The sequence below is a fragment of the Mesoplodon mirus genome (assembly GCF_964341445.2).
Source record: "Mesoplodon mirus genome assembly, chromosome: 14".
Lineage (NCBI taxonomy): Eukaryota > Metazoa > Chordata > Mammalia > Artiodactyla > Ziphiidae > Mesoplodon > Mesoplodon mirus.
Genome location: NC_138990.1, coordinates 54,113,753 through 54,137,388, shown reverse-complemented (window position 1 = coordinate 54,137,388; position 23,636 = coordinate 54,113,753). Strand labels below are relative to the sequence as shown.

The 23,636-nt window shown below is 37.0% G+C and overlaps 1 protein-coding gene across 2 annotated transcripts in view; it reads left to right on the top strand.

Annotated features, from left to right (window-relative positions):
• The window catches only part of HEATR5B (HEAT repeat containing 5B), a 92,168-nt gene extending 68,921 nt beyond the window's left edge, over positions 1 to 23,247 (top strand). Inside the window, exons 27-36 of one of the 2 annotated variants that reach the window (XM_082641982.1) lie at positions 88 to 267; positions 5,665 to 5,902; positions 7,008 to 7,262; positions 8,047 to 8,174; positions 10,766 to 10,910; positions 11,398 to 11,664; positions 13,172 to 13,396; positions 17,751 to 17,902; positions 19,073 to 19,286; positions 22,339 to 23,247. In XM_082641982.1, the coding sequence (XP_082498108.1) occupies positions 88 to 267; positions 5,665 to 5,902; positions 7,008 to 7,262; positions 8,047 to 8,174; positions 10,766 to 10,910; positions 11,398 to 11,664; positions 13,172 to 13,396; positions 17,751 to 17,902; positions 19,073 to 19,286; positions 22,339 to 22,643 (2,109 nt within the window). In that variant the 3' untranslated portion in view covers positions 22,644 to 23,247. The remainder of the gene's footprint in view (positions 1 to 87; positions 268 to 5,664; positions 5,903 to 7,007; positions 7,263 to 8,046; positions 8,175 to 10,765; positions 10,911 to 11,397; positions 11,665 to 13,171; positions 13,397 to 17,750; positions 17,903 to 19,072; positions 19,287 to 22,338) is intronic. The other variant, XM_082641983.1, reaches the window with a different exon arrangement.
• The last annotated feature ends 389 nt before the right edge of the window (positions 23,248 to 23,636 follow it).

Below are 23,636 nucleotides of genomic sequence, written 5' to 3'. Positions count from 1 at the left end.
GGCGGATTCTTAACTACTGCGCCACCAGGGAAGTCGCTGATGTTAACTTTTTACTATAAAAATAAAAGTTTTTTTTCCTTTGGCTAGGTATGTAGTACATGGATTGGAAGTGGAGTTGTCAGTGATCTCAATGATCTCCGTCGAGTACACAATCTGCTTGTTTCTTCACTGGACAAAGTTCAGGCCGGAAAAGGATCTTCCAGCCAACTCTACCGCGAGAGTGCCACAACCATGGAAAAACTGGCTGTTCTCAAAGCATGGGCAGAGGTAACCATGACCTATTGTTTTTAACCATTTCTCCATCCATGAGAAAATGTTCCCCTACTCCTGTAGGTAAAAAAAATTTTGTTTGATTTTTGTTTAAAACTGACCTGTGATATAGAGTGCTTTTTTTTTTTTTGCGGTACACGGGCCTCTCACTGCTGTGGCCTCTCCTGTTGCGGAGCACAGGCTCCGGACGCGCAGGCTCAGCGGCCATGGCTCACGGGCCCAGCCGCTCCGCGGCATGTGGGATCCTCCCAGACCGCGGCACGAATCCATGTCCCCTGCATCGGCAGGTGGACTCTCAACCACTGTGCCACCAGGGAAGCCCTAGAGTGCTTTTTAAAAAATCTGCTATTTGCTCTTTCTCACTGAAATGCATATACATTTATGTCTCAAAAGAACTCTTATTGAACCTTTGAAAATTATATTTTTAATCAGTGTTTTAAAAACATCTGTGTTGAAGAAGGGCTCTTCTTACTTACTATGGAAAAACTAGGCAGGGAAAACCTACAAATATAAATAAAATAAAAAAAAATTTATGCCAAGGATCTTATTTGATTAAATTTCAGGAGACATGCCACCACCCATTGATACTGAGGCTGTAGGGTTTTTTGGTTGTTGTTTTGTTTTTTTATAGCTGTTTTTACCTCTTTTATTCCCATAGCCACTTTTTAAAAATAATAATACTGTTTTAAATTCACTTTTCTAAATCTCTTCTGCCAGTTGTTTTCAAATACTTATTTGTCTGCACTCAGGTACTTCAAGTAGCTCTTCATTCCTTCCTCTGCCAACCCAGTATCTCACTTACCTATTTCCATGGTATCAGCAGCCTGTGACCACCCAGCAGACAATTGCTGGCTCAAGGCATGCAACATCCAGATGATATAGTTTAGATAAAGGACCTCTGGGTTTTTGTGGATTATTTCTGTCACAGAAGGGGGGGAAAAAAGGAAAATGTAGAGCAATAAGATATTGTATAAATTAGTTTTTCTCTCTGATTTTTAGATCAAGTTGTTTTCATAGAGTATCCCTGAGTGTTCCTTTATTTTCACTCTGCTGCCATCTTTTGGCGTAGAGAAGTAAAATAATATTTGCATTGATAAAATATTTGTTTTTATTGATAAAATTTTAGTTTTTTTCAAATTAATGCAAATCCATAGTTTTAGGTGGAAAGTAGTGTTAGAAAGATACTATAATGTGATTGTTTTCTCACTTTGAAATTCACAGAAATTCTATGTTAATTTTCACATATCTGATTTTTAACTAAAACTTGCTATTACTTTTCTTGTCTGTAGAAATTACATTCTAAATGATTGAATGATTTTTATTTTTAAAAAGGTAGCTTCCAAAATTGTTCTTAATTCTCCAGCCCCATTCATTAATTTCCCAAACATAGAGACAGGTATGTAGTTGGATGATCATAAAACCATTTGCCAGTTAGTTGGTTCTCTGCTGACTTGCATTAACGTGCTTGATTCACCTACTAAGAAGTCTGACATAGTTCAGTATAAAAAGCATTAAATGTTGAATCAGAGGCCCTAGAACAAGTTCTGTCTCTGTAATTCACCATCTTTGTGACTTTGTTCAAGTGATTTGATCTCTCAGATACTCAGTTTTTTCATTATAACATGGAAATTGCAGTAATATCTTCTTCTAAGGTGAGGTATGTAAAAGGACCAAGCATTGTATCTGGCACTGAATGGAAGATAAGTAATTGCTTTTAACAAATTAGATCAAAACCTCACATAACTAAATTATTAATGCACATTTTTTGAGACGCTTTTCTTATTTGGGGGTAACTTGGTTCTATAATTAAATAATTTGCACTTCAAGCCTCAGCCTGTAATATTGTCTAGTAAATCTTTTCCTTGCTTAGCGTCCTTTCCTTCATCCTTTTCCTCAAAGGCCCAATATATTCTAGATTTCTCTACTCAAGATCTATCTTTGCTTCTACTTTTTACTCAAAAAATTGAGGATGTTAGTTTTTCAGCTCCTCAGATTGTTATCTTCAAGTCTTTAGATGAATGTGAGTTGAAAACTCCTTTTACCCATGTGACCTTGGGTGAGTTATTTAACTGCTTCTCTAAACCTCGTTCCTCAACTCTAAAGTGTGGATAATAATTATGCACATTTCACAGAATTACATTTTGAAGTAAATGAGGTAATAATGACTTTGTTCAATCACTACCTTATTTATATGCACAGTGAATGTTACCTGTTGTTATTAATATAATAATTATTATTACTTTAAAGTTTTCCTCTAAGCTAGGATTACCTTTTCTCATTCTCTTACCTCCCACTCTCCGATTCATTCAACGGTGTTACTAAACATCGGCTCTGTGCCAGGCTAGACGTTGAGAATACAGTGGTGCACAATCCAGATGTTCTACGTTTACTGAGAAAAACAAACTAGTGAACGAGTATATGCAGCAAAAATAATGACTGTTATAGGAGAAGTCTAGACTGTGGAAAACACACAGCAGAGGCACCTAAAATAGTCTGAGGGCTCAGAGGAGGCTGCTTGGAGAAAGCGACACTTAAGCTGAGACCTGGAGGATGAGAGTAGATGTTAGTAAACATAAGGCTCAGGAGGGGACTGTTTCAAGCTAAGTGCTGTCACTTACCCCGCCTCTGTATCTCACTTACTCCGCCTCTGTATCTCACTTACCCCGCCTCTGTACCTCACTTACCCCGCCTCTGTATCTCACTTACCCCGCCTCTGTATCCCACTTACCCCGCTTCTGTATCTCACTTACCTCTGCCTCTGTATCCCACTTACCCCGCCTCTGTGTCTCACTTACCCCCACCTCTGTATCTCAGTCACCCCCACCTCTGTATCTCACTTACCCCCATTTCTGTATCTCACCATCACCCTCTACTTGCTTGTCCTCTTCTATTCACTCTCCTCTTCACACCTCTGTTCATTGAACGAGTTTCAGTATCTTCACGTCCTCAGCTAGTCACTCACTTCTCAATCCCCTGCAATCTGGGTTTACTCTCAGCATTCCATTGAAATTATTTCGCTAAAGTTACAAATAATATAATTCTCCAAATTGCTGGACACTTTTCAATCTCTCTCTTACTTAGCCTCTCTATAGCATTTGATATTATCTCCTCTGGAAATTTTGTTTTTCTTGACTTCCATGACACTACTCCCTTGGTTTTCTTCTTTTCTTTTATTGTTCATTCTCAGCATCACTTGCTGGCTTCTCTTTGCCTGCCTGCTCTTTAAATATTGGCATTTTTCTTGTCCCTTTTCTCACTCTTCATACTCTGTGGGTAGCGTCATCTACACCCATACCCAGTAGCTGTTACTTGTATATGAGTTTCTAATTCTACTTTTCTAGCCATACTTCTCTCCTACATTCCAGTCCCATATTTTTAGCTGTTTATTAGACATGTAGTACTGCAGTGTTTACTATTGAAAAAAATCCATGGATAAGTGGGCCTGCACAGTTCAAACGTACGTTGGTTCAAGGGTCAACTGTATTATCAAAGCACTTTCTAAAATTGTACACATTAGTTGACCAATTTATCCTAAGGAATATCAAGGATATACACAAAGATTCTGCTATGAGGATGTTTGCTGCGATGTTGTTTATCATTCTAAAAAAAAAGGCAATATATGAATAATTGTATTTCTTGATCCAAAGATGATGGTATTAAGTGAATAGAAAATTGAGTATAATATTATATGCAAACATAGTTTTTAAAAGACTGAGTATGTATATACAACATGGCTAGAATGTTAACAGTATTACATCTGAGTAGTAGGATTGTATCTGGTTTTATTTTCTTCATTTTACTTATGCTTCTGATTCTTCTATATTTTGTGTGTAATATCTCATAAGAAAAATAAACCCAATTTTTTTTAAAAAACGAGTCTAAATATATTCTCATATTGCAAGTAGCAATGTAAAATACAGAACCCTTTTAGAAAGCATTTGGCAGTATCTCTTCAGAGCCATGGAAGTATTTATAATCACTGATCCAGTAATTCCATTTCTCAAACTTTATCCTAGGGAAAAATATCCAAAATATGAAAAAGAGAGAAATTTACAAAAATGTTTAGTTGGAACCTTACTTATAATGTGAAGAACTGAAAACCTTTGTCTTTGAAAACTATGTCTCGTCTTTCTAAGATTCCCAAGGCTAAAAAGAATCAGAAAAAAATATATAAGTTCAACTACAGGAAAATTGTTAGATGTATAATGTCTTCCATTGCAGCCATTAAGAATAACAGTTATGGGGCTTCCCTGGTGGCGCAGTGGTTGGGAGTCCGCCTGCCGATGCAGGGGACGTGGGTTCGTGCCCTGGTCCAGGAGGATCCTGCATGCCGTGGAGCGGCTGGACCTGTGAGCCGTGGCCGCTGGGCCTGGGCCTCCAGAGCCTGTGCTCTACAACGGGAGAGGCCACAGCGGTGGGAGACCCGCGTACCGCAAAAAAAAAAAAAAAAAAAAAAAAAAAAAGAATAACAGTTATGAAGACTAGTATTCATATGGAAACCCTTATGATATATGAATAGATAAAATTAAATACAAAATTCTCTGTACAACAAAATTATAACTTAGAAAGTTGGAATATGAAAACCTGGAAATTAGAATTATGAGTAATTCTAAAAACTCATTTTTCAAACTATTTATGGTATAATTTTTTAAATTAAAATTTGAGGAAAAATACATACAACTGACCTTTAAATACTGCAGTGACTCCTTCGCTTCCCCATTACCAACAGTCTTCAGCTACTTGTGCCTTATATTCTACGCTCAGTCTAATACCAAACACTTGCAGTTTCCTCAGCATGCCTTGCTAGTTTCTGTCTCTTGTGCTCTTGCTCTTTATATTCCCTCTACCTGGAATTCCCCCTTCCATCTTTGCCTGTGAACAGGTGAACTTTTATCTTTGAATCCAGTCTCACCTTTTCATAGTCCATTAAGATTCTTCCATCCTTGGTGCTTCCTGTGATTCATTCATTCATTCATTACTCAAACCACTGAGTGTTCGTTAGGTGCCAGGCAGTGTACGTAGTCACTGCATGTAGTGAGGTGGGAAGATAGGTCATTTAAAACAAATTTAAGAAAACATCCCTTTCTCTCAGCAATTTTCTCACTTTCCTTTCATTGTATCAGTCTGTGAGTCCATGGAAGGTGAAAACCATGTATTACTTGTCTTTGTTGCCTCAGGCCCTAGCACAATAGTAAATGCAAGGCAAGAGTAAGTACCTAAGAAGGGTTTGATGAGTGAATGGCTGAGTATACTTACAGTGCTTGTTGAGATATTGTTGTATACTTTCTAGTATCTGTACTCACTTTCGATGATTCAGCTGTATAATAACAACTTAGAATATGTCATTTCTTAATATTATGCCTTGTTATTTTCTCCTCCTGAATATCTTACTAGGTATATGTGGTTGCTATGAATATTAAAAAAGAAGCAGAGTCAAAACCAAAAAGAGCAATTAAAAATACTGATGATGATGATGATGATTACAGTACCATAGATGAACTACCACCAGACAGTTTAATAACACTCGTACAACCTGAACTGCCAACACTCAGTCGCCTGTGGTTGGCAGCATTAAAAGACTATGCGCTTTTAACTTTACCAGCTGAATTTGCTAGTCAGCTACCCCCAGATGGTAAGTACTGCATTTAGAGTTTTGCTTTTAATAGAGTTCAAAGTAGTAATTAAACAAAATGGAATTGGTGGAGACTAGCGACAATCGTAATACTAACATTTAAAATTTCTGTGAACTTAAAACTTGACATTCTCTCATTTAGAGCATGTTCTCCATACTGAATTTGTGAATTCATATATGGCATTAAACTTGTTAGCCCAAGCAAAAATGTTCTCACTGTTATAGTAATAACTGTACGAGCTAGGTTACTCTAACTGGGCATAACAAGTCATTATTCATAACCATGAGGAAGCATATTGCTGTGTTGGTCAGTGTGTGTATGCAGGGACAGATGTGGCAGTCCTCAGTTTGATAGAGAAAGCAGGAGGAGGGGAAGAATTGGCAGAAGAGTGAAAAAGAAAGAAGAGACAGAGTTCCCTGGCTATGAGAGAAAGGGAAGGTGATGAGGGTTTTAAGAGTTGCTGGCAACAGTGAAGAGGAAGCCTGAGGAAGAGGACCACGGGTAGGGAAAGGTAGAGGGCATTCAGAGGCATCAGCATTTGCAGCGAAAAGGCTGGAAACCCTAACATCAGCGAGGAAGTAACAGGCACTCCAGGTCAGCAGCTGCAGGAAAGACGTTAGTTTTGATAACTCTGTACAGGAAACCCTTTGCCAAATTGCTCTTTTATGTGTGCTATGATCTAAATATTTGTGTCACCTCAAAATTCTTATGTTGAGACCTAATCCCTATTGTGATGGAATTAGGAGGTGAGGCCTTTGGGAGGTGCTTAGGTCATGAGGGTGGAGCCCCTAGGAGTGGAAGTTGTCCCCTTGTAAAAGAGAACCCACAGAGCTCCCTGGCCCCTTCCACCTTGTGAGGGCACAGCAAGAAGGCACTGGCTATGAATCAGGAAGAGGGCCCTCACCAGACCATGCTGGCACCCTGATCTCGGACCTCCAGCCTCCAGAACTATGAGAAATAAATTTCTGTTGTTTATAATCCACCCAGTCTGTGGTATTTTCTTATACCAGCCCAAATGGACTAAGACAGTATGTAACGGTTATTTTTTAAGGTAGTTGTTCATAAATGAGTATAATAGAAGTAACGTTTTTGATTGCTTTATAGGTGGAGCATTTTATACTCCTGAGACTATTGATACAGCTAGACTTCACTATCGGAATTCCTGGGCCCCAATTCTCCACGCAGTGGCACTTTGGTTAAATAGCACAGGATTTACATGTTCAGAGTCAGCAGAAGCAGCAGCAGTAGCAGGTTTACAAAAACGTTCTACACCCATCAATTTAAACCAAGCATCAGGAGCAACGCCTAGTGCTAAATCTTTGCCAGAAATTAACAAAGACAGAATGCATCTGATTTTAGGTAGGTGAGCCATGTTAATGTATTTCAAGATGTATCACTTCTGAAAATGTGTATCTGTAGGGGAGAAAAAAACTTCTTTCTACCCTCTTAAGATCTGTGACTGGCTTAAGAATAAAACTGACCTAAGACACATTAACAGGAGGAAAGCATACAAATTTATTTAATATTTTTACATGTACACAGGAGTCTATAGAAGGAAAATGAAGACCTGAAGGAGCCGTTAGGTCCAGAAGATTGTATACAGTTTTACACAAACAAGAATAAATTGTAGGGGCTTCCCTGGTGGCACAGTGGTTGAGAGTCCACCTGCCGATGCAGGGGACACGGGTTCGCGCCCCAGTCCGGGAAGATCCCACATGCCACGGAGCGGCTGGGCCCGTGAGCCATGGCCGCTGAGCCTGCGCATCCGGAGCCTGTGCTCTGCAATGGGAGAGGCCACAACAGTGAGAGGCCTGTGTACCGCAAAAAAAAAAAACAAAACCAAAATGATTGTCAAAATAAGCAGCCAAACTTAACACAGGTTGTACCTCTGCAAGGAGGCTAATAATCACATTCCCGGACACGGGGCACGAACCCGTGTCCCTTGCATTGGCAGGCGGACTCTCAGCCACTGCGCCACCAGGGAAGCCCTTGGCAATCATTTTGAACTCACTTTAAGGCATTAATATATGTTAAAAGTAATCTGTAAAAAAAAAATAAGTAGGTGAAAGTGGGAAAAAAATGGTGTCAAAGCAACAAAGTGTTTTATATTAACAAACCTGTGTGTTTATTTTGTACATTGCAGGCGTGAGTATACAGTTCCTTTGTTCCCCAAGACCTGAGGAGCCTGTTGAACATGTTACAGCTTGTCTACAGGCCTTACACACCTTGCTAGATTCTCCTTATGCCCGAATCCATATTGCAGAAGATCAGGTACAGTATATTTCTATAATAGATAATTTATGCTTTGTATACATCATATTTATCTTAAGATAATTTTCTCACATATGAAATAAATATTATATAATAAGCATTCAGGATTTTGGCTTCATCTAAGACCCTATATTGAAAGTTGGATGACCAGGCACAGCTAGACTAGAGATCGTCACTGTACCTTCTTTGATCAGTTCATCAGCAGTCAAGTAAAACTAAAAATTTAAAGGATGTCTTCAGGGACTTCCCTGCTGGCGCAGTGGTTAAGAATCCACCTGTCAATGCAGGGGACACGGGTTCGAGCCCTGGTCCAGGAAGATCCCACATGCTGCGGAGCAACTAAGCCCGTGCACCACAACTACTGAGCCCATGCGCCACAACTACTGAAGCCTGCACGCCTAGAGCCCATGCTCCACAAGAGAAGCCACCGCAATGAGAAGCCTGCGCGCCGCAACAAAACGTAGCCCCTGCTCACAGTAACTAGAGAAAGCCCGCATGCAGCAATGAAAACCCAGTGCAGACAAAAAAATAAATAAATAAAGGATGGCTTCAGTCCCAGTTAATGATTCTACTAATAAAGGGCTGAAGTGATTCATAAGGCTATTAAATAAACTGTCACTTTTAAATGATTAGGTTTTATCTCAATGAAATTTTTATGCGCTGACTCAAGTACTTATTTAGAAAGTTTAATGAATTGCTTTTTCTAATTTATGTATGGAATATTTAGAGGATTTTATTCATGTTACAGAACCAAGTTACCACTGGATTTGTTATTCTTTTTAATTAGGAATTTTATTTTCGTAATAATAACCATTTCTTTGAACACCATACTACCAAGTGGTATCACTTGGGATAATTTTCCATAAAACACAAACAGATAAAGAGCAAAGTTCTCATTATTGTATTATATCAAAATTAGTTTTGCACATGGTGCTGCTCAAAAAAAGAACCCAAATGAAACGAAACAAAGCATGTGCTGTGTGATTACAAGCTTCACTTACTGATGAACTCTTCTTGTACCCCAGCCTTGTAGCCTGAAGCTATGCCTCAGGTAAACTACATATTACTGCAAGAAACTTGACCGTTGTTTTCAAATGGTCAAACCAATAAAATTTAATCTATGAATGAAGGTGTGTGACATATTATGTTAAAACCAAAATAACTGAGTGTTAATGTAGTAGATAGAATGACATGGTTGTGTATTCCAGAAATACAGCAGACATAAATTTGATCACCCCATCAATCTTGTAGTGGTTGATTTTTAAGACATGAAAAGGGAGGAGGGAGGTCAATTATGAGGCCATTTTCATAATTTCAGGGAGATAATGAGTCCACTGGCCTCGGAAAACTGAATAAAGGAAGAAGGAAAGAGGGCCAAGACTGGAACCTTAGGGATAAATAGCAAATAAGGATTGAGATGAGGGGAATAAATCAGCAGTGGAGACTACTAGAGAGGAAGGAGGAGAACCAAAAGAATCCAGAATCCAAGTCTGAGTTAATCACCACTAAGTCCACAGCACGGGGCATAGGACTTAGCATGTTGTTGGTGCTCTGATACTGACTAAATAAAGACCAGATGCCAGTTTAAAAAAAAAAAAGTTATCAAAGATGAGAGAGTTTCAAGGACAGACAACAGTCTCAAAAGGGACAGAACCCAGTAAATAAGGACAGAAAAAGAGTCCCATGGAGGTTATTGGTGACCTCAGGCATAGCGTTTTCTCAGGTGGATCAAGCCAGATTATAGAAGATCGAGGAGTAAATGAGAGTGAAGGAAGTGGCAGCATTCGGTCTGGGAAAGGAAGAAACAAGACAGAGACAGAAGAGAACATGGGGGCAGATGGAAGGATCTGAGAGGTTTTTTGAGGTGTGGGAGGAAATTAGATAGGAAGGACTTGAGCAGGTACTTATCCTGGGGAAGAGGAGCTTAGCTAGAGAGCGAGGTTGACAACATACGGGGTATGATTGATGTCCTTGAAGAATCCTTGGGAAGTCAAACAGGATGGGGTAGCAGGCATATGAGGAAAGATTAATCAGTCTTGGACAGGGGCTGGACACTTGATCTGAAGGAAAAAGGTAAAGGTGGCTTCGGTTGCAGTTAAATTTTTTTCTCCCTCTGAAATTTGAGGTGGGTTCATTGGATGGGTTTGATGTGGAAGATTGTAAGAGACTTTTTAAAGTGAGTAGTAAGTGGTAGAAGTTTGTAATAGTTCTGAGATGAATCTGAGAGGGACTTACCAGAATGCCTAGAATTTCTGGTAGACTACTCTTGGGTACTCAGGTTGGAAATCATAAATTTTACTGGCACTGGTTGCTAGGAATATTGTTTAGTCCTAAAGAGAAAAGAAGTAGGAGAATGACCATTTTTAAATGAAAAAATTATTTAAGTACATAATAAAGTAATTTTTGACTGAAAATATGTTTGGATAAAATATGACTCTTTTTCAAGATTGTTATAATATTTGCTACATAGTCCAATATATTAATTTCAGCTACCAAATTTATTTATTTTTACATGTATATTTTCTTAGATTTAATAATATAAATGTATCCTTTGAAATTAAAATTAATTTCTCTGTATTAATTTATAACAGCTGATTGGTGTTGAGTTGCTGAGTGTTTTACACCGCCTCCTACTGACCTGGAATCCACCATCCGTCCAGCTTCTGGTGACTGGAGTTGTACAACAGATAGTAAGAGCTGCTCAGGATTATTTGCAAGAAAAAAAAAACACACTAAGTAAGCACTAGAAATTACACTAACATTGAAGTAGATTTATTTGTACTCTAATTTTTAAAATATTAATACCAGGAAGTTGTTAATTAAAAAATTTAACCATACATTTAGAAGCTTTGCAATTGATTTTGCTTTCATTAGCATGATGCAAATGGAATTGCTCATATTCAGCTATCTTTCACCTTCAAAAGGGCCAACTTCACGTTTCAGCCTAACATATGTGTTACTCCTATTATGAAATACATTCCTAATAAAAAATACCTAATAAAAATTTTCGAAGTAAAAAATGAATTGTCCGTTACTTTTAAGGAGAGGTAAATAAACAATTCTAGTCAGGCAGGAATTATTCTGAGAAAGACATACAGCATCAGTTAAACATTTAGTTGTAAATTCTTTTGAAAGAATTTATTAAGTATACTTATTGTGTTGTTTCATCTACTGTTTTTTATTTTGTTTGCTGAGAATTTCACCAAATTTTCTTTTACCCAAGATGAAGATGATATGGAAAAAGAGTCCTGTCCTGTATTAGGAGAAGGAGGTGACAGTGGTGGTCTTATTCCTGGAAAATCTCTTGTGTTTGCAACTATGGAGCTGTTGATGTTCATTTTAGTGCGGCACATGCCACATCTCAGTACCAAGATGTCGGACTCTCCAAGTCATGTAGCCACTAAAACTCGACTGTCAGAAGAAAGTGCTCGTCTGGTGGCAGCCACAGTTACCATACTCTCTGACTTACCATCCCTTTGTTCACCTGCTGGTACGGTATTGATCACTATTTGGAAATGTGTTATACTGTATTAGAGATGAGGTTGCCTTTGATTTTAAGTGCTATTATGATTTATTTCCCTCTTAAATCTTAAAGGAGAAGGGTTTTTTTTAAAGGGTTTGTTTACCTTTAGGAGCCTATAAAAAAAGACTGAAGGGCTTCCCTGGTGGTGCAGTGGTTGAGAGTCCGCCTGCCGATGCAGGGGACACGGGTTCGTGCCCCAGTCTGGGAAGATCCCACATGCCGCAGAGCAGCTGGGTCTGTGAGCCATGGCCACTGAGCCTGCGCGTCCGGAGCCTGTGCTCCGCAACGGGAGAGGCCACAATAGTGAGAGGCCCGCGTACCGCAAAAAAAAAAAAAAAAAAAAGACTGAAGATTTAAGAAGTCAAAGACCCAGGATACCCCTTTCAGATACATGTCAAACAAACTTCAGCAAAGAACCACAGTTTGAGGGAAGACATCGAATGTTAGCAGATAGACATAAAGTGGGATTACTAAACCCTTCATTTTCTGATCTGGTTGCTACTCTTGAGCAACACTGACAAACTAACAAATGTCAGAGGAGAGTGACAACCTACTTTAAGGAGCAACTAAAAAAATTATAGCTGAAAAAGTTAGCAGATAGACATAAAGGGGAATTACTAAACCCTTTATTTTCTGATCTGGTTGCTACTCTTGAGCAACACTGACAAACTAACAAATGTCAGAGGAGAGTGACAACCTACTTTAAGGAGCAACTAAAAAAATTATAGCTGAAAAAGATAATAGCTGTCTGCAGACACCTGAAGAACTAGTGGATGGAAAAGTAGACTTTCCCTCTGTTGTATCTAGAAGGTAGAGATGGTATCAGGATATATAAAGGTAAATTTCAGTTCAACACAAGCCTACAGATATGAAAACAATGAATTCTCCATCATTGAAGTTGTGTAGACAGACTACAGTGGCTGCATGTCAGAGTGGTGAAGGGAGTCTTTCATTAAGTGGGTGGTTGATTTGATTATCTTAAAGTTCAGCTACAAATCCTAGGATTCTTTCATCTCTTTTTGGCTTACCTGTATAGTCTTCTTATCTGTTTCCTGACTTGGTTACTATATTGACTGACTTAGTAATAAGGCTCACTTAGTACAATGAGATTGATTACTTGTCTTGGAATTGCTACATGATTCACCAAGTTTCTCAGGTACTTCTCAAAGTATTTGGTAAGGTTTTCCTTGTTTTTCTACCTTCCTTATTTTCATTATGAAGGGCATGATTATTAAATAGGTGAAATACTAGAAGTAATAAAAAACAAGGCAAGCTGGGAAAAGAAAGAAAATATTTCCTTTGAAATAACTTGTGACTGTTTTTCAAACACTGAATTATAGTAATAGTAATGCAGTAAATTTTGTATAAATACAAGGAAAAGAAATAATATTAAACCATAAAAATATAAACAATTGAAATAACTATAATATGGGAACTATTAATTATGAGGCAATCTGATTTGTTTTTATTTCAGGATGTATGACAGTCCTGCCCACAATTCTGTTTTTAATTGCAAGAATATTGAAAGACACAGCGATAAAGTCTGCAGATAATCAGGTTCCTCCACCGGTCAGTGCAGCTCTTCAAGGGATCAAAAGTATTGTGACACTTTCAATGGCCAAAACTGAGGATACTCAAAAACAGTGGACAGCTCTAATTCGTAGCACTCTTGCATGCATCCTAGAATATTCTCAACCAGGTAATCTAATCAGTTTAAAATTTTTTTCAAGTTTATTAGGATATCTGTTCCCTAATAACTAATTGAATGAGCTCATCAGAAAACTGCTATATAACACTCAATCAACTCAGAGAGGTATTTTAGTCCCATCTTTCAGATGTGAACTTTTAGTTCCCCATTCTGGATATTGACTCTGAACGCCCTTGTCTTAGCACTTATATACATTTGGGGAGGTTTCCCCAAAAAGAAAGGATGTATGCATATAAAACTCTTATACATTGTTTTGAACTCCTATATAGTTGTCCATCACTTATATTTATCAACTATTATTCATTCCCCTAACAGTGGATATTTTTGCTATTTCTGATTTTTCCCAATTATAAAAAAATTATCTCAGTGAACATCCTTATAAATTCCTTATGTTCTTTGTGCTGTGAGATTTTCTAGGGCATACCCCTCTAAGTGGAATTGATGACACATTTTAATTTTATCAGACATTGCCAAATTGCTCTCCAAAGTAGCTGTATGAATTTGCACTCTACCAGCAGTGCCTGATCCCCACCAATACATGGTATTTCAGACTCCTAAATTTCATTATCTGATAAGTAAAACGTACTATCTTACTGTTTTAATTGGCATTTCTCATTTTCCTAGTGAGTATAAGCATGTTTCATGTTTGTGTCTAATTTGGGGGGAAATGCTTATTCACATTTTGGTCCATTTTTCTTCTGTGTTTGACTTTTTCTTTCATTTTATTTCTGTTGTAAATGTGAAAGGATTGAAAACAAAGAATAATAATTAAAGACTTGCCATATTGCCTATTAAAACATTTCCACACTATCTAAAACTGTGGAAAGGGCCCAAGAATGAACAGATAGGGCAATGAAACAGAACAGATTGTTTTAAAACAGACATTCATCCACATGAGAATATAATACATGATAAGGGCACATTCATTATTCTTCAAATGGTTTGTGTCAATTAGCCATTTCAGATATCAGTTCCAGTTAGTCTCTCCCCTTATATCATGACTCTAAGTAAATACGAGGTAAGTTAGAATGATAATGTAAAATTTTTTAAACAAGTAAATAAAGAAAATATAGGTGACTCCTTTATGTCAGAATGACAAAGGACTATGTAAGTGTAAGTGAATGGTAAATATCACAGAGGAAAATATCAGTGTATTGGACTATAGAATTTAACATCTACCTGTCAAAAACAACGGCATTAAAAAATGGTGGAGGGCTTCCCTGGTGGCGCAGTGGTTGAGAGTCCGCCTGCCAGTGCAGGGGACACGGGTTCGTGCCCCGGTCCAGGAAGATCCCACATGCCGCAGAGCAGCTGGGCCCATGAGCCATGGCCGCTGAGCCTGTGCATCCAGAGCCTGTGCTCTGCAACGGGAGAGGCCACAACAGTGAGAGGCCCGCGTACCGCAAAAAAAAAAAAAGGTTGATAAATCCTAAAAATTCTTATCAGAAGGAAAAAGATTTTTTTCCTATTTCTTTAATTTTGTATCTATATGAGATGATGTATGTTCGCTAAACTTGTGATAATCATTTCATGATGTATGTAAGTCAAATCATTATACTGTGCACCTTAAACTTATATAGTACTGTGTGTCAATTGTATCTCAATAAAACTGGAAGAAAAAAATTTAAAAAATAAAAGATAACTGAAAAAAATATCAAAAACTGAAAATAATATTTATGTCAGTGTTAATATCATTAATGTACAAAGAAGTCTTTTAAGAAAGAAGGAAAGAGCACGCATTGTTAAAAAGGAAATAGAGATGCCCACCAAGTATGTAAAAAAGTTAGCCACATTATTATATAAGCAAAGAAATACAAACAAAAACAAACTAATATAAATTTTTACCTGTAAAACTGATTTAAAAAAATTGTGAGTATGTACAGGTGGAATTGATACCAGGAGAACATTTTCATACTTTGCTGAAGGGAATTAATACAGTTTAAACTTTCAGGGAATCAATTCTGCAAAATACACACAGAGCCTTTAAGAATTCATACTCTGACCTTATTGATCAAAAACTTGTGTTCAAGGTTAATCACAGTCTATTTTATAATAATGAAAATACAAAAGTGATAAATATAACTATCTGGCAGTGGGAAAAAATATTAAATATATCATGGTATACTCATTTGAATTATATATCCATTATATCTATTAAAAATCATGTTTATAAATAATTATATATAAAAAAACTAACCCAGACCAGAAGAAATTAATCAAAAACCTAGAAATTAAACTATCACTAGATGGTAGTATTACAAGTTTTATTTTCTTTCCCATACACTTGTTATATTTTAAACAAACCATGTACTACTTATATCACCTGAAATTTTTTAGTATTAATATTTGGAAGGGAAAACTTTAACTAGTTTTATTAATGCTACTAAAACTATCTTAGCTTTATCATGAGTTAATATTTTTCTTTTTAGCATAGATTTTTAACAAACTAAAGAAACATTAAATGCCATAATTATATACGAATGTAAATGTATATGTGTGTACATTGATAGAACAAGAAAAAGTAGTTAAGAATTCATTTAAAAGTATAAATATTGGGCTTCCCTGGTGGCGCAGTGGTTGAGAGTCCGCCTGCCGATGCAGGGGACATGGGTTCGTGCCCCGGTCTGGGAAGATCCCACATGCCGCGGAGCAGCTAGGCCCGTGAGCCATGGCTGCTGGACCTGCGCATCCAGAGCCTGTGCTCTGCAACGGGAGAGGCTACAACAGTGAGAGGCCTGCGTACTGCAAAAAAAAAAAAAAAAAAATATATATATATATATATATATATATATATATATATATATATATATATATATATATATATATTGTTTCAGTTTTCATGGGGGTGTCCATAATCAATAATCATGTTTTTTAAATTGTCAATTATAAGAGAAGGTTTTGATACTTTATCCTAGTTCATTCATGTTAGATTAATTTAAAGGTATATGATAAGATAATTAACTTGCCTAAGATAACCTGTCCAGAGCTGAATTCTCAGTAGGCACAGTAAGTATGAAGTAGGGATCAAAGCCATGGGTGTACTTTTATAGTATTTGTAAGCAAGGCAAGCAGAATTTCTTGCTTTACTAGAAGAGTTTTGTAATAGAGAATTTCCTTTATGGAAATCATATTTCTTATTATAAAATCTGAGACTTCCACTTTAAAAAATGTGCCAGTGTATGTGTGTAACACACACATACACACACACACCTCCATGGATGTAATGAATCACTCTTAAGATTGCTATAATATTTTTTTTCATTTTTAAAACATTCAATTGTGAAATAGATTCAAACTTTTAAAAATGTTACAAGAATAATATAGTGAACTTCAGCATACTCTTCTAGATTTCACCAATTGTTAGCATTTTCTGCATGTTTTATTTTTTCTATAATCCATATATTATTATTGTTGATATTATTATTATTAATTTTGCTGAACCATTTGAGAATACATTGAAGGCATCATGACTCTTTACTCCTAAATACTTCACAGATATCCTAAGAACAAGAACAGTCTCTTACATAACCACTGAAGAATTATCAAATTGAGGCAATTTAACATTGATACAGGGCCTCCCTGGTGGCACAATGGTTGAGAATCCGCCTGCCAATGCAGGGGGCACGGGTTCGATCCCTGGTCCCGGAAGATCCCACATGCTGTGGAGCAACTAAGCCCGTGCACCACAACTACTGAGCCTGCGCTCTAGAGCCCGTGAGCCACAACTACTGAGCCTGCGCTTTAGAGCCTGCAAGCCACAACTACTGAAGCCCGTGCGCCTAGAGCCAGTGCTCTGCAACAAGAGAAGCTATCACAATGAGAAGCCTGCGTGCAGCAACGAAGACCCAACACAACCAAAGATAGATAAATAAACAAACTTGTATATATTAAAAAAAAAGTCAGAGAGAGAGGGTTATTGTTCAAGAATGAAAGATTTTTTTTTTTTTTTTTTTGTGGTACGCGGGCCTCTCACTGTTGTGGCCTCTCCTGTTGTAGAGCACAGGCTCCGGACGCACAGGCTCAGCGGCCATGGCTCACAGGCCTGGCCGCTCCGCGGCACGTGGGATCTTCCCAGACCGGGGCACGAACCTGTGTCCCCTGCATCGGCAGGCGCACTCTCAACCACTGCGCCACCAGGGAAGCCCTAGATTTTTTTAAATTTTTGTTTTATATTGGAGTTTAGTTGATTTACAATGTTGTGTTAGTTTCAGGTGTACAGCAAAGTGATTTAGTGTTACATATACATATATTCTTTTTCAGAAGAATTAAATTTCAAAACATTTTAGAAACAGCATATTGCTTTCATTTTTATATGTGTCAATATTTCATTATTCATATATTTCAGAAGATTCTATGCCTGTGCCTGATGAAGTAAGCATGCTAACAGCAATTGCACTCTTCCTGTGGTCTGCTGGCAGTGAAATAATAGGAGTCCAGTCACTGCAGAATGGCTGCATGAACAGATTTAAAAATGCATTAAATTCATGTGACCCATGGGTAAGTTACACTTAAAACATAGTGTTAAACCTTCCACTTCATCAAGAAAATTTCAGATTGATTCATTAAAGTGATACATCAAATGAAAACTTAAGTATTTGCTATATGACTTTTCAACAGAAAACTGGAAAAGGTTTAAGCATTAGGAGAGACATGTATATGTTTATTTATATCTACAGAAATTGCCCAGTATCTAAAATATTTGCTCAACCCTGGCCTATATTGGTAGAGACTTTACGTGCTTCTGTTTTTCACTGTTTACTTAATGACACCATTAAAGGATAAATATATATTATAACATGTTTTAATGGGCCTATTGGAAACTCTGTTTTCTAGAAAATAAGTTTTATTGTTTTACAGTGTTAGTGTCTAAACTACTGATTCTCAAACCTGCTGCACATCAGGAAAAAAAGCAATTTAGTTACATCTACCACTATCTTCCTAAACCAGAGTCTCCAGAAGTGTGGTCCACAGATCTGTATTTTAAAAATATTCCCCAGGCATTTTTTATGTCCAGCAATGTTTGGTAGCTTTTCTTCCACCAAAGCACTGAAACAGTTTCCCCTCAATATTTTTCACGTACGTTGATGTGTTGATGGACCTTCCTTTTTTGTATGTTTGTTTCTTATAACATGAAGTCTTTCTAATCTAAAGTAGAGCCACTGAGACCTTATTTTCTAGGCCTGGAACACTTAAATTGGTTTAAGCAGTCATTTCCAGGGAATCCAAATAGAGTTGAGGTGTCTAAGTAATATATTTTTATAGCTTTATTTGGCATCATTCAAATATTAGCCTTCCATACTAAATATATTAGGTTAAAGTGGGAGAGAGGTTTGTAAATTAAAGAAAGAATTAAAAACACAAATTAGTATTCCTGGTCTCTGATTTCTTATACACTATAGAAATACACAAATTATATTGGCAGTGGTAATTTGGGAGTTAACATATAAGGAATGTTTATTGGATTAATTTCTTTTCAGTTTTATTTAGTTAGCATGTTGGAAGTTTTATTACTCCATTTCTGTAAGTAGAAATGGCATTAATTCTTCCCACATTTCTATTTTCATCCTGCAGTATGCTTGTTTTCAGTATATATTAAGATGCAGTGTGATGGTAGAGCAGATAAGAACTGTCACACATGTAAATTAATAAAATGATTTTCTTGTGTAGGTTCAAGCCAAATGTTACCAGCTTCTCCTCTCAGTCTTTCAGCATTCCAATCGTGCCCTTTCAACCCCCTACATCCATTCATTAGCTCCTATAGTGGTTGAAAAGCTAAAAGCTGTTGAAAGAAACAGACCAGCCAGTAATACAGAACTCTTAGCTGTTCAAGAAGGAATCAAAGTTCTTGAAACATTGGTTGCTCTTGGGGAAGAACATAACAGTAAGTATTTTTCTCTAAAAAGCCACTAGTCTAAAATGAAGATTTGTATTATATATAAATCTTCTTTGCTATTTGACACAGGCCATTGCAACAGTAAGTTTACTAAGGGTGGTTACTATCTGAAAGATTAATGTTTTTGCGCGTGATGCTAACAAAATTGAGTTGATTTATGTTTATTTTTTAAGAGCAAGAGGTTAAACTACCGATGGCATTTGAACCCACAGATTGTTTTATTTTCTAGGAATGTACTCTTTAAGAACCAGGGAAAATATGGCTGCCTAATAGATTTTTTTAAATAATACATTTTGTTGTTCATAATAGAGGTATAAAAAGCTTTTTAGCAGATAGGACAAATAGGACCAGATTAGCATTAATGATGCCAAACATCATTATTAAAATACTTCAAGGGCTTCCCTGGTGGCACAGTGGTTGAGAGTCCGCCTGCCAATGCAGGGGACACGGGTTCGTGCCCCGGTCCGGGAAGATCCCACATGCCGCGGAGCAGCTGGGCCCGTGAGCCGTGGCTGGCCGCTGAGCCTGTGCGTCCAGAGCCTGTGCTCTGCAACAGAAGAGGCCGCAGCAGTGAGAGGCCCGCGTACCGCAAAAAACAAACAAAAAAAACCTCAAAATTTGAAATTTTTAAATTATTGTTTTTTAATTTAATGAAGAACTACCACATACATCCATTTAACCAGAGACTTATGCAGCTTAACACTTACTCCTCTTTATTCCCTGCTAAATCTTAATTTCATCACAATCTAAAATTTATCTTAAAAAATATGACTTATTACAGAAAGACTGTATTTTTTAAACTACTACCTTATGATTGAATGTTAAGCTGTTTCCAGTTTTTCAAGATCATAAATAACTGAGATAAGTATTTTTTTTATATAAATTTATTTTATTTTATTTATTTTTGGCTGTGTTGGATCTTCGTTGCTGAGCACGGGCTTTCTCTAGTTGTGGCTAGCAGGGGTTGCTCTTCATTGTGGTACGCGGGCTTCTTATTTTGGTGGCTTCTGTTGTTGCAGAGCACGAGCTCTAGGCACACGGGCTTCAGTAGTTGTGGCACCGCGGGCTCAGTAGTTGTGGCTCACGGGCTTAGTTGCTCAGTGGCATGTGGGATCTTCCCAGACCAGGGATTGAACCCATGTCCCCTGCATTGGCAGGCAGATTCTTAACCACTGCGCCACCAGGGAAGTCTGAGATGAGTATTCTTGTACAGGTATCTTTGCACACATTTTTAAATTATTTCTATCAGGTAAATTTTTTTAAGTGAAATTACTGGGCCAAAGGGAATGCACATTCTAAAGCTTTTAATATATATTGCTAGATTACTCTCCAGGTAAAAATTACATCAGTTTTTTCTATCATAAAATTGTTCCTCTTCTCTTGAAAGAATTTCACACAAAATTGGAAAGGTAGTGGAGATCTTTTAAAAGCTATTGCTGATAGCTTACGTATAAAATAGTAATCCAGAACTATTACAGTGGAAGAGAAGAATACAGAAACGATTATGAAAAAAAAAAGTTGCTCTGACTTGACGAGTAACTGGTTAGGGGGACAAGAGAAAGAGAAGAGCCAAATATTACTGTGTTACCTGGAAGAAGCATGGAAGCAACGTTAAAACTGGAAAGGTCAGGAAGAAGAGCTGTTTGGAAGGAGTTGATAAGTTTAGTTGAAACTAGATATTAACAGATTATTTGGGTAGAAATGTTATGACTGACATCATGGCCCGTGTTTGGTAACTCAGCATAATTTTATCTTTATTTTTATTTTACTCACTGTAAACTCCATAAGCATGGGCACTAAATCTTATTCATTTTGTAATCTTAACACTGAGCTTATTGACTTTTGCATAGTCAGTATTTAAATATGTTTGAGTTGAGTTGACTCTTGGGATCAGTTCCTGAACAGGTGCCCTAATTTAGGTAGGGAAGAGAGTCTTATACTTTTTCAAATAATTCTCTATTGTTTGAATTCTTTTAACAGCAGAATATATTTATATATTATTCATGAAATTAAATATAGTTTAATAGTTAATTAGACTTCAGTAAGGTTCATTAAATAAATAACCCTTTAATTTTCCATTTAAGAGTCAATTAATTTAAGGTATGAAATAACCAAAGCAGTGTAGCTTCAATTCTCCAACCAATTTCTAGTATTTAGTATTAGTGAATTACATCAACAATAAGCACCATCACGATTTCTTCATTTTTTAAGGGACTGCTTCACTCAGATAACAGATGTTTTGTACTATAACAAGACTTCTAAGAGGTAGAATAAGCAATTGTCATTTTTTAAAAATTAAAACCAAATCTGAGTCTAAGTGCCATGCAAAAACCAAAGGGAGATGGTTGCCATCACATTAATGTATACATACATTCACTCATTCCTTTGATGGTATCCTCCTAATGAATGCTTCAGGTTTCTGTTCCCTATTCCCTCTAATCTCCAACCTCCCTATTCTGGAATACCCTTAAAATTTTCATAATTTTATTCTCAAAATACATTTTACCAGATGACAATTATAAAGTGTTCATTCCTTTTTAACCTTTTAGCCAGTATTTTTTTAATAAAACAAATTAATATAAATGCAAAATATATAATCTTAACAAGAAATCAAACCTGATTTCCTCCCCTAACATGGCTTGGACAGTTAGTAAGTATTCAGTATTAATTATGAATAATTATTGAGGTCTAGGGCTTCCCTGGTGGTGCAGTGGTTGAGAGTCCGCCTGCTGATGCAGGGAACGCGGGTTCTTGCCCCGGTCCGGGAAGATCCCACATGCCGCGGAGCGGCTGGGCCCGTGAGCCATGGCCGCTGAGCCTGTGCGTCCAGAGCCTGTGCTCCGCAATGTGGGAGGCCACAACAGTGAGAGGCCCATGTACTTCAAAAAATAATAATAATTATTATTATTATTATTGAGGTCTAAAATTAGATCGTGAACATTTACTTCTATTTTATTGTAATTCAGACTACCGTAGTAATTGCCTAGTTTTTAAATAAAGGTTTATTGTAATTTTCAGACTTTATCTTTGTTATTTGCAGGAGTCCAATTACTTGCTCTTTTAGTTCCCACTTTGATCTCTTACCTGCTGGATGAAAATTCTTTTGCCTCAGCAAGCACAGCTTCCAAAGATCTTCATGAGTTTGCTCTCCAGAATTTAATGCATATTGGACCTCTGTATCCACATGCTTTCAAGACAGTAATGGGAGCGGCTCCTGAGCTGAAAGTACGTTTGGAAACTGCTGTTCGAGCAAGCCAAGCCAGCAAAGCTAAAGCAGCCGCCAGGCAGCCGGCCCCAGCCGTGCATTCTGCACCAACAATTAAGCTAAAAACAAGTTTCTTTTAATGTGCTGTTTCATTCGTTTTTGTTTATTTTGTCAATTAGCACCTAATTATTGATAGCCACTGTATCATTCCAGTCTATAGGTTCTACTTTATTTGTTTATAGGAATTACATGCTTCCAAGTAGGGTAAGTCAAATAATGCTCACACTGGTTTCTGATTTTGAAGGAATGATTTTTTTTTTATTATGTGGTGAATGTGCTTTCATTTTCTTCCTAATAATGCTTCTCTTTTATTAATTTATTTTTTAAACACTGAGCCATAGCCTTTTAAATTAAATGCAAAAACATTGTATCGTGTAGTTGAGCAGCCTATTGGTATTGTCAGGGGAAAAATAGGTCATATTCAGCATCTGTTATAAAAAAAATTAATTGAAAAGCAAGCTGAATTTAAATTTTGAAGTAATCAAAATAATGTAAAGTGTTGGTTTCGCGGTGTATCTATTAAGAATAAAGTTACATTTTCTTAGCATTTCTCAGAAAGTCCTTACCTTTCAGATAGATCTTTTTACTTTCATATTAGATTACTAAATTATACTTGTGTATATTTTAGTTAGCTAAATTAAAACTCATTTAAACATTCATTAAAATGTTTCAAATGTGGAATAATGTTCTGGGTTTTTTTAATGGCTAAAATTTGGCCTCACTTATGCTTTGTAATTACAGAGCCTTGCGTCTGGCTCTGATGGTTAGTTTCATTCATCAAATATTTATTGACTTCCTACCGTGTATAAGGCATCAAGCTAAGTGCTGCAGGGCATACAAAAATGAATTAGTCATAATTATAGTTATGCCAATCTCTCATGCAATGGGAATTTTACCACGTCAAATAGATAATTGATGACATGAATGTTTGCCACAGTGTTTAGCACACTTTAAACACCAAGTTTTACCACACAGTGTAATATAGACTGAACCTTTCTGAACATTCCAAAGGAATACCTATTCATCATCTGCTACCTCCTACTTATTCTCTCTCATACCCTCACTGATTGGCA